The sequence below is a fragment of the Cyclopterus lumpus genome, chromosome 4 (genome assembly GCF_009769545.1).
Source record: "Cyclopterus lumpus isolate fCycLum1 chromosome 4, fCycLum1.pri, whole genome shotgun sequence".
Lineage (NCBI taxonomy): Eukaryota > Metazoa > Chordata > Actinopteri > Perciformes > Cyclopteridae > Cyclopterus > Cyclopterus lumpus.
Genome location: NC_046969.1, coordinates 21,109,420 through 21,121,387, shown reverse-complemented (window position 1 = coordinate 21,121,387; position 11,968 = coordinate 21,109,420). Strand labels below are relative to the sequence as shown.

At 43.0% G+C, this 11,968-nt stretch overlaps 1 protein-coding gene across 2 annotated transcripts; it reads right to left on the bottom strand.

Annotated features, from left to right (window-relative positions):
* Window positions 1-4,288: 4,288 nt before the first annotated feature.
* On the bottom strand, window positions 4,289-11,838 carry LOC117729842. 2 transcript variants are annotated; one of them, XR_004609390.1, is made up of 3 exons: window positions 11,615-11,838; window positions 4,493-11,513; window positions 4,289-4,391 (listed from the first exon to the last, which is right to left on the bottom strand). XR_004609390.1 is itself a non-coding variant. In XM_034531220.1 (2 exons), exon 2 carries the CDS (start codon window positions 10,891-10,893, stop codon window positions 4,921-4,923), a length of 5,973 nt encoding a protein of 1,990 aa, XP_034387111.1. In that variant the 5' UTR covers window positions 10,894-11,513; window positions 11,615-11,838; the 3' UTR covers window positions 4,480-4,920. The 2 variants fall into 2 exon arrangements, 1 of the variants encoding a protein (XP_034387111.1); XM_034531220.1 differs by lacking the exon at window positions 4,289-4,391 and having other exon boundaries at window positions 4,480-11,513.
* Between the last annotated feature and the right edge of the window lie 130 nt (window positions 11,839-11,968).

The window sequence follows — 11,968 nt, the reverse complement described above, 5'->3', positions numbered from 1 at the left end:
CTGTCATTAGCCCATCTCCACCACGCTTTATCCAGAGGGGAGGGGGGAGACCCAACACCCCCCACCCTCCTGGACCCTCTTCACAATTCTGACAACCCCTGCCCCCTGCTCCATACATAAGCCTGAGATGATAAGTGTTCCCCCTCTTTGTGTCGGCCAGGATAAGACAATGCCACACAGCACTACAGAACATCATCCATCTCAGAGGTCATCAATCTGGGACACAAAAGATGAAATGTAGCTCGAACTCCCTTTTGCAAAGAGGTTTCTCTTTGCTTAGAGGAAACTCGTCCTCCACCTCTCTCGCTCCTTTTCAATGCTGGATTACTGGTTTACCAACAAATTCTTCTGCCTTAGTCGATGGGAGTAAAAGTAGTTAATGCATTTGCAACTATTCTAAGTATTTAAAAAACAAAAAAACAAAAACACAATTGCATTTGCAACTATTCTAAGTATTTAAAAAACAAAAAACAAAAACACAAGAGCATAATTGCAGTTGCACCAAAACAAAAGCATCCAGACATTATTTCAACATCTCCAGTGAGAGATGAACTCTGTTTCAGTTCCTCTGCAAGAAAAATATGTTGCAGATAAGGAACGCCTGATTGAAAACAGGCTGTGGACACTCCAACAGGCCTCTGCCAAATTTCCATGAATTTGTTTGGTGGTAAATACGTATCAAAAGCCCAGTAACACACACACACACACACACACACACACACACACACACACACACACACACACAAATGCCACCATCAACCTTTTGTTTCTCCTCCTTTTTTGTGCCTAATTAGGTTTACATTGTCAAACCACCAGCGTGGAGCTTTTTGTCTTTGGGTATGGTCTGACAAGGCAGCAGTGTCTTGATGTGAGGTCTTCATTTTATTCAGGTAAAATAACCCACTGAGATTAAAATGTATTTTCCAAAGAGGCCCAAGAATCCACATTACAAACGCACAAACCGCAATCAAGTTTCTGAGATAACAAAATGGTCATTATTATGATGCACAACCAATTTATGCCCTTCAATGAGTTTAGTGTAATCCACCATGATGTTATTATCACACTCAATTTAGCACTAAAGTTATTACAAACCAGTTCCAAACTGAACTTTGTGTTTTTGCAGCAGCCACACAGACAGCAACTGTTGGTCCGTATTGGCAGAACGTTTGCACGTGTGATAATTGGATTCTAGTGGACAACACTGTGTTTTTACCCAGTTCATCTCCTCTTTGATGTAAAAACAATAGTTTCATATTTAGCTATTGTGACAGATAACAAGAGACACAGATGAATGATCTTGCTGTGTTCTAGGTGATGATGGCGGATCTAGGTGATGATGGCGGATCAATGAACAAACATCTTGTAGTATGAATAGCTGATAACAAGATATACATGAAACTTGATATCGTCTAGATGATAATCTTGTTTCAATCTTCTTTTTTTTTTACGGTTTTGGACTCATCTTCGTAATTGTATAGGCACCGCTCACTGATTGTCATTTTCACATGACACTGTTCCCCAAAACGGATGTGATACTTCAGACAAAGTTGGTCACATTGGTGGTGTAGCAGCTTCACCACCAATGTGACCAACGTGTTATTAGTAATGCGACTTCATTTCACAACACAAAACGTTCCGTTAAAACCGTTCCGCCAAACAAAATCAGGTTAACCTGTTAATCTGCTGTCCGTGTCTGAGTCTGAGGGGCTTTGCACACAATCAATATGATAAGTCCTCAAACCTTCCACACACTAAACACACAGTCCACACCATCAGCCACAAACACTCCAATATGATGCGGGTGCATTTTCATTACCACCGGGGCACGTGATCCGGACGGACGCACGGCTTATATTTAGTAAATTCTGTGAGGAATGTTTGACACTCGGACGCGTTAGGAAACCTCTGATTTTCGTCACGTTAGCAACAAAGAGCAGAGAAACGTTACACTCACTAGACTCGCCCGTGATTCATGATTGCTTACATTAGCTGATTAGGTTTATGTTATAGGTGAACAACAGACTCTAGGCAGATGGCTGACCTCTATATTAGTCTTTACCTTGCTTTAATAAGTTAATACAGACTGGGGACTTGTCCTTCCAATGTGTGGCGCTGAACCGATCCAGCAGGGAATCAACCGGACCACTTCAGGTTAATCTCACTACACGGCTTGAAAAGCCCATGAAGGATTTAAAAGCCCATGTCGCTGATTTTTAGCCCACAATGTCACACTTACTGCTGTGCCTGTGCCATTTAAAAGTCACAAACAAAGTGTAATAGAGAAGGTTCCTTCTGTAACGAGAGCTGCATGTCCATCTTGATGAGACCTGCTTACAGATTTATCGGATAAGAAGACACTTCTTTTTTTTGGGAAACGCAGGAAGCCGACATAGCTTTTGTCCAAACGTGTGGCTCACGTCGTGTTTGTGTTTTCCACAACATGCAGGATTGATGTGGGAACGTCAGTAACAGCCGTTCGAGAACATTTTGTTCTATGAACAGCAAGATGAAATTATAGGTGCACTGACATTTACATGTGCAGATTCAAATGATTCATACAGTGATTCAGCCAATCAGGACACGGTCGCCAAACACCAGCGCTTCTTTTTATAGACCGTTATGTGAAATTGCCTGAATTGAAAGGGTACTCCAGCAGTTAAGTATTGCACTTTCATAAAGTTGGGGAGTCGGACAGATTTTAATGAGTAGAAGTCGTGATGTCCTGATTTCACATGAAAAAAAACTGGATCCTTCACATCCTATTATGCAATTAGTGTCTTTAAATAGAGCCTCCCTGCCTGGTAAACACTCAATGTCTTTGTTGTTGTTATTTTTTCAGACTTGACAAATAACACACTATGAAACTATTTTCATGGGCATTTTTCATATATCTTTATCTATCTTTGTAATACGCCGTAATAGTGCTATTATTAAGTGCATACACTATTACATATTGTATACAATGCATACAATATTACAATATTACAATATTACATATTGTATACAATGCATACAATATTACAATATTACATATTGTATGGACTTACAAACAAAATAGAGTTATGATATATATCCTTAATTCTAATTGACAAAAGCTTTGTCCTCAAACAGGCTTTATATGGCTTAAAAGGGCTCCAAGCCAGATGCTTACACTGCCTGTCGTGACACTAAAGTACAATTTACACCAGAATTGATGCATCAGTGGCGCGTGTCAACCCTATGGAAGCATCCATCTGTCCAATCCCCACCAACTCCACACGGCCATGGTCGTCACTGTACACAGACCCATGCATCTATTCAGCACCTTGGCGAGCGCGACCTCAAAGGACAGCAGACCGCCAAACTATCTTCACCATGCACGAACATCGCCAATAACAATCAGTGTATTCAATGGAGAAAACAAAATAAAAAAAGTGTTTTTAAGGAAGGTTATGTTAGAAATATGCAGATGTCATCTCATTCATCTGTCGCAAATCAAGGATTTTTTTTAAACGAACATAGAGAAACTGCCTCATCAAACTATGTTTCACAAATTTGACAGGATATTGGAGGAAACCGGTGGATGTTTGAATGGCCGGTGCAGCAAACAGGACATCAGATGGCAAAAGGGGGGGTAGTGGGGTCACACTTTCATTGTATTCAGTTTGGGTGGCTTCCAAAGAGGTAACCTGAATCAGAGGTCCTTCCAGGAGAGACGACCCGGGGAACCCCCTTGTGTATATTTCCTGAGAAAATTGGATTAGAAAGAATTTATAGACTTGTATTAAAGATATTTGCAGATTCGACAATAGATTTGTGAGATAAGAAAATGATCTATATAAACTATTATCGATTTTAAAATGCAAATATTATTCGTTGAAGCATTGAATCATAAAAAAAACCCAATATATTCTTTACATCGTGATAATTAAATGAACGAATCCCCCCCCCCCCCTGGCAAAAATCACTCAGGCTATTGGTTTCATTTTGGTGGAAGTTTGACAAAGCAATCCTAACTCAAGGTCCACTCATTACCTTTTTTCCAGAGCTTTCAATCATGGTCACCATCAGTGGATGCAGCTTGCCAAGTTGTCACAGAGATGAATTAGCTGTCAAGGGAGCTCAGTTGTTATGATTTTACCCAGAGCACTTTCAGGAGTTTTCACAAGCACCAACGCGCATACTTGAACTTAGAAACAGTAGGTTGGCAAATCCATCACAATTTAAAGTTCAAATTTTACTTAGTTTCAAGAATATGGAGGACTGTGAGGTGGCTTATTGTCCCCTGTTTTCTCTCAGTGTAGCTGACCCCAGCCGGACAATGGTGAAGCGTACTGATGTTTCAGAAATCTTTTATTTTTGAACACAAATGTTCCTTTTCCATAAAGATCCAGAAATCACCGTAAGAGCTATGGAACAAATACAACAGAAATGAGCTCTTACCAATGCACAAATTAATTAAAATAAAGTCACTAAACATGTAATTAAAGCCTAAATAAACACAAAGTACCTTGTTCCCGTTCCAGCTAGGAGCTTAGCAGTCCGTAAAGTGGATTGAAGAATAAACAAACATGAACTCCTTCTCCTTCAGTAAACGTAAAACTAACGGACTTTTTGCAATGTCAAGTTGCGACAGGTACATCTATTTCCGGTCTCACCGGAGGAACTTCAAAATAAAAGGACAAAAAAAAAACATGCAAAGGCACTTACAAATAAATTCGTGCAGGAACTAGTCAACATATTAATGGAACATTTTCAGAGTCATTTACACTCCCACCAATCATGAGTAAATAATGTAACTGTATAGAATTTACATTAAGCACAAATGATTTTTAACTGAATATGACCTTTCATAAGTAAGAAAGTGACGAGCCTTTATAAACCGAGTTCACAAGCCGTTTTGAAAAAGTATTGTGAACCATAGGGGAGTGAGTAAGTTTAATCAGACTCCAGCAGCAAGACCAACTTTTGGACTGGTCGTTTGACCTCAGACATCTTGTGGAGACGCTCTCCCTTTTTTCCAAGCTTCTTGTCGCCGAGGCGAACCTTAACTCTCCTCACTAGTCCGTCTTTGTCAGTTGTGGTTACTGAAACCCTGCCCAATCTCCATTCATGCCTGTGCACGTCTTCTTCTTTCATCATTACAATATCTCCAACTTGCAGATTTCTCCTTGGTGTATGCCAACGCTGTCTGAGAGCAATGTTAGCGAGGTATTCCTTTCGCCATCGACTCCAGAACTGTTCCGCCAGGTACTGAACATGACGCCACCTCTTCTTGCCATACACGTCTTCTCTGACAAACTCACCTGGAGGAGGCAAGGCCTTGACAGATTTCAGAGTGAGAAGATGATTAGGGGTGAGCGGCTCGAGGCTATGAGGATCACTGAGGTTATTAACGGTCAGTGGTCGACTGTTGACAATTGCCATAGCTTCATAGAGAAAAGACCGCAGGGAAGCATCATTTAGCCTACCAGAGGAAAGCGCAAGTGTGGACCTTAGAATGCCTCTCACTGTCCTAATCTGCCTCTCCCAAACCCCTCCAACATGGCTTGAATAGGGTGCATTCATACAGAAGTCACATTGTTTCTCTGCAAGATATGCAGCCAGCCGGTCTGCATTTACTTCCTTTAAGGCTTCTTTGAGTTCATTTTTGGCTCCGACAAAGTTACTTCCTTGGTCAGATTTGATCTGACGAACAGCACCACGAATAGCAATAAAGCATCGAAGGCCATTGATAAAGGCATCGGTGGACAAGTCATCAAGCATCTCCATATGAATGGCACGGGAGCTAAGACAAGTGAAAAGGAGACCATATCTCTTGTTCTCTTTTCTTCCTTGTCTCGTGAGGAATGGGCCGAAGCAATCCATTCCACAGAAAGTAAAGGGGGCTGATGGTTCTACACGTTCAGGGGGTAGATCTGCCATCCTTTGCTCTTCCGTTGGTTTCCGGAGCCGTCTACAGATGATGCATTGACGAATGTAGGAAGCTACTGCTCGGTTGATGCCTGGAATCCAGTAGCCGTGGGACCTGATATCGTTAATAGTGAGACCTCTGCCTTGATGTTTCATCCTTTCGTGGTGATGAGCAATAACCATCTTTGTGATGTGATGATCCTTGGGGATGATTGCAGGGTGCTTGATGAAGTTGGGAAGAGAAGAGTTGCAAAGCCTTCCTCCCACCCTGAGGACGCCATCTTTGTCGAGAAACGTATCAAGTGAGTGTAATGGATTGTGAGATGGTATGGGAATCCCTTTGCGCAGCAGTTTAAACTCCTCTTGATACACATCCTTCTGCAGTTCCTTGATTATGCAATGTCCTGCATCTTCTCGTTCTGCTACATTGGTAAGACTGTTTGAGTGGTTTCGCCTAATGCACCTTAGTATGCGTGCCACAGCTCGAGTAGCAAGTGACCAAGATGAGAGCTTAGACAGGCGATCAACAAGGCTTACTTGGTCTGTGGTTCTTGTGCTTAGTGCTAGAGCATTTCTGACCTCTGGATCTCCGATCGTTAACTCTGGAATTTCGTCTGCTGGCAACTTTATTTCCTTGTTCCATAGGAACTTGGGTCCAGTGAGCCATGTGGACGACAGAAGCTCACTGGGAGTCAAGCACCTGGAAGCGTGGTCCGCAGGGTTCTCATTGGTTGGAACGTATCTCCATTGCTGAGGGGACGAGCTAAGGTGAATCTTCTGAATACGATTAGCTACAAAGGTGTGGAATCGTCTTGCTTCATTTTTTATGTATCCTAGAACCACCTTTGAGTCGGTCCAGAAGAATTCCTCAGTGTCAGCATATCCCAGTTCTTCCTTGAGCATTTTGCTTATCTTCACAGAAATAACTGCAGCTGTTAATTCCAGTCTTGGGACAGTTGTGACCTTTGATGGTGAGACACGAGATTTTCCTACAACTAAGGCACAATGAACATCTCTATTTTCGTTCTGAAATCTCAGGTATGAGCACTGACCATAACCCTTTAAGCTAGCGTCCGAGAAATGATGTAACTCTGTCTTCGTGGCCTTTCCAAATCCAGCTGGTGAGTAAGAGCGGGATATGGTGACATTATCTAGTTGAGCTAGATCTCTTCTCCACTGTTCCCATTTCGGGCGGAGCTCATCTGGGAGAAGATCGTCCCAACCTGTGCCTCTCCTACACATCTCCTGAAGAATGCTTTTTGCTTTGAGCAGGACTGGTGCCACAAAGCCAAGAGGATCATACAGGGAGGCCACTGTTGACAGAATGCCGCGGCGCGTTGCAGGCTGATCCTTGACGCTGACATTAAGTTGAAAGTGGTCGGCTTTCACATCCCATTTAATCCCGAGGGCTCTGTCAACTGGTAGTTCATCGAACGCAAGATCCATATTTTCTACATTGGTTGCTCGTTCAGAGGGTGGTATGCTCTCCAGGACATCTCTGTCGTTTGACACAAACTTGTGTAGTCGTAGACCACCCATAGCACAGAGTTCACAAGCTTCTTTAGCAAGCAGAATAGCATCTTCAGTGCTTTCGACACTTGTGAGCCCATCGTCAACATAGAAATCCCTCATGACAAACCGTGAGCCTTGAGGGTAGAGGTCTGCATTCTCCTTAGCTAGATGCTTCAATCCATAGTTTGCGCATCCGGGGGAGGAGGCAGCACCAAACAGATGCACCTTCATCCGGAACTCGCTGGGTGGTGAGTTCAAGACTCCTTGCTTCCACCAGAGAAAGCGCAGATAGTTGCGATCGACCTCCTTCACATGAAATTGATGGAACATTTTTTCAATGTCACACATAAGTGCAACAGGGTGCCGTCGAAAGCGGAGGAGAACTCCACTCAAGTTGTTCAACATGTCTGGCCCAGGGAGGAGGTGGTAGTTCAAGCTGGTTCCTTTGTATCTAGCAGAGCAATCGAACACTACGCGAAGTTTATCGGGCTTTCTGGCATGATAAACACCGTGATGGGGAATGTACCATCTCTCACCTTCACTCCCACCATCTACGATCTGCTCTGCATCTCCTTTTTTGATGACATCTTCCATGAACTTGACATAATGCTCCTTATACCTTTCATCCCGTTGCAATTTTCTTTTCAAGTGGTTGAGGCGTATCATGACTGAAGCTTTGTTGTCAGGTAAGATGGGTCTACTTTTGAAGGGCAGAGGCATTTCATAGTGGCCATGTATATTTTTCCGTATGCTCTCATCTAACCTTTTGAGGAAGGTGATGTCGTCTTGTGATACTCTTTTGCTGTCTTCACTGCCATCATTGAAGTCAGATTCTAGTATGCGAATAGCATCTGCAGGCGTTACTAAAGGTAGCTCTTTAGTGGTGATTCTGTGACACAGGTGACTTGTGGTCAGCGAGTCATAGCTTTGTGAGAAGCGTCCCACAATAGACCATCCAAAATCTGTCCGTACAGCATAAGGTTCCTCATCTCCTCCTAGGATGACTTGTCTTGGTGCCATTGCTCTGGAACAATTGTAGCCTATCAGAAGTCCTACTTCACAGTCTTTCAGTGGTTGAATTTCGTCAGCTATTTCTCTGAGGTGACTCCATTGTTTAGCCTTCTCACAAGTGGGAATGTGAGCACGGTTTACAGGTATGCAGTCCTTCGTGTAGGTAACTGGAAGATCAACATGAATGGATGAGCTGTATCCTCTTACACGAAGGCCGGAAACACCCTCACTTGGGACAACCGTGTTTTTTCCAGTCATAGTGGTCAACTTTAACTTCACTGGATACTTTTCAGCAACTAGACCGTCACTCACTTCCTGGTCGATGAATGTAGTATCGCTTTGAGTGTCGAGTAGAGCGTAGACAAGCTTCTCAATGGTTGGGTTGTGTTTAGATGACACCCACACAGGCATTACCATTGATGTGTAGGATGAATCTTCGCCTGCTACACTGAGTGACATTCCAGTGGCACCTTGGTATGTCCCTGTTTCTAATGTGGTTATTTCCTTCCCGTAGTTGTAGTCATGGAGAACTGTAGGATGTTTTCCTTTGCAATTGTCACAAAAGTGACGGTGACGACAGTCTTTTGCACTGTGGCCATATTTCAAGCATCCGTAGCAAAGTTTCTTCTCCTTTACGTAGTTACGTCGCTCTACCAACAACATCTCCGTGAACTTTGGACATGCATGAAGTTGATGTCTATTATCTTGACAGAGAATACAGGACATATTAATAGTTCTCTGATCCAAGCCTTGGCTTGTGTTGTCTGTAACTGCGTGAGTAGTGAAAACACTGGCTTTATCTCTTTTAGTATCTCTGAGATTTCCTTTTTCAGTGTCAGAGTCTAATGAATGAAGAGCATAGAAGGATGTAATTGGATTGCAGGCAATCTCGGCTTCAGTTGACACAAAGATTGCAAAATCCTTGAAACTTGGGAATTCTTGTTTCTGGTTTAGACTATGCGTGACTTGTCGGTTCCAGCTTGAAGCCGCCCAGTCTGGTAGTTTATGGATGAGCTTCTGGTTTTCCTCACAGTCGTTTAATATGTCGAGACCCTTGACATGAGGCATGGCATCTTGACAGGCACTCAGAAAATCTGAGAAGCTTCTGAGTCCTTGAGCATCCTTACTTTGAATCTTTGGCCAATTGGTGAGCTTCTCTCTGAATGCTCTCTGAATAGTGAATGGCTGGCCAAAACGACGATTTAGCTTGTTCCAGGCATCCTGATAGGCTTCATCATCGCTTCGGAAGAAAGTGCCATCTAGCACCTGACGAGCTGGACCACCGACGTATTTCTTCAGATAGTAGAGTTTTTCAGCTGGAGTGATTGCCCTTCGGTCGATGAGTGAAGTGAATGCTGCTTTCCATTCAATGAACTGTATTGCATCACCGCTGAAGATGGATGGCTCTGGAAGCGGGAGCCTATTCAAGGCTATGCTGTCTTGAAAGACCTGAGCGAGAGAGGAAATGTCTGATTGAAAGGGTGTTGCAGCATGTGATAAAGGGATTGTGGTCACAGGCTCATTCCTTGCGTCCTTATTCCTTTCGTTGTTAATGCAGCCAGTGACTTCACGTTCCGTCTCCTTATCGTACACCTTAAGTTTAGCTTGTGCTGCCCGCACTTCCTTCTCTGCCTGCAGTCGCTCCAACTCACGCCTTTGTGCCTCTAGAGCTTTCCGTTGCTGTTCCTCTAATTCTCGGATCACTTCCCTTTGTCTTTCTTCTGCTAACATCATCTCATAATTTGCTTCCTTCACTGCAAGCTCAGCAGCTGCATCTGCACGCTTAACTGCTATGGAGGAAGTCACGGATTGGTGTTCAGATGGGGTGTTACTTATAAAGGAAGCAGCGGATCCGTAGACAGACTTTGCACATTCACGGTGGAGCAGTTCATGAAGGCGTCTTCTTTCCTGGTCCTCTATAAACTCACCGTCTTCGTCTATTGTTCTACTATAGGCAATAGTGACAATTTCCGTGGTAACAGATTCACAAGTATCAACTCGTCTTCTCACATCAGTAGGAGGTGTGGCAAGATCTCGAATCTCATAATACATGTTCATGATGTCATCCTTACATTTCTTCAGCTCTTCAATGAGAGGCCAAAGCTCACTCTCTGGCATGTACGTTTTCATCTGATCTCTTGCTTTGCGTACATTGAGCTTCCATCTCTCATACATGAAGAGCAGCCTTTTTTCCTTTTTCTTGGCTTCTTCACCTTGTAAAGAACGCATCTTCTCTGTAGGGTTCCGTGCGCGTTCAGAGCGCCGGAGAACTTCAGGTTGGTCGTAATTTTCTCGCAGATTATCTTGAAAGTCGATCAAACTTCTCTGTTCTCTTGCTTCAATTAAGTCCTTAAGACAGGGTCTCTCAGATACATCTGTCAGTGAGTGAAGCTCACTCTGCAAATCTTGAACTGTGTTTTGGGAACTAACCATCTGCTCCTCAGCCTCCGTGAAGCTACCGGACTCTGACATCATAAACTATATTTCTTAAATTATTTAGTCAATGGAAACCTTTTAGCAGTTATCAAACCTTTGCAAGAAGCAGCATACACATATATCAACAATAGAAAGCAACACAGTTGTGTTTATATACAGACACAGGCCGCGTTAACACAAGTCAGTGACTTGAAATTCTAAATAGAAAATGTCCGTAAATGTCCTTTGAATGCCAAAAGCAGTTTCTTCCCTTTGCTGTAGATGAGCAGGTCAGTATGAAAGAGTCTAAAGGGAGTTAATTAATGTGAAGCTCACCTTATTTCCACCACTGTATGGTGATAAATAAAGGGGGGGGGAGCAGTTGATGTGACCGTACTTGACCATCGCACCGAGTCCATGAGACCACTACCAGAATTGCTGAGTTGGATTACGTGCCGACACGCTGGGACATGTAGCGTAGCATAGCAGCAGCAGCCGTGGTGAGGACCCTCCGTCACAGCCCGTAATGGCGGCAGCAAGTCGTCAGGTCGGTGAGGGTAAAGCTCTTACTGTAGCTGACCCCAGCCGGACAATGGTGAAGCGTACTGATGTTTCAGAAATCTTTTATTTTTGAACACAAATGTTCCTTTTCCATAAAGATCCAGAAATCACCGTAAGAGCTATGGAACAAATACAACAGAAATGAGCTCTTACCAATGCACAAATTAATTAAAATAAAGTCACTAAACATGTAATTAAAGCCTAAATAAACACAAAGTACCTTGTTCCCGTTCCAGCTAGGAGCTTAGCAGTCCGTAAAGTGGATTGAAGAATAAACAAACATGAACTCCTTCTCCTTCAGTAAACGTAAAACTAACGGACTTTTTGCAATGTCAAGTTGCGACAGGTACATCTATTTCCGGTCTCACCGGAGGAACTTCAAAATAAAAGGACAAAAAAAAACATGCAAAGGCACTTACAAATAAATTCGTGCAGGAACTAGTCAACATATTAATGGAACATTTTCAGAGTCATTTACACTCAGCTCTATACACTTGTGTATCACTGCCCCTCACTCTCACTAGGCTTTAGTGAATAAGCCCTTGACTAGACATTACTAGAATTGTTCTTTAAC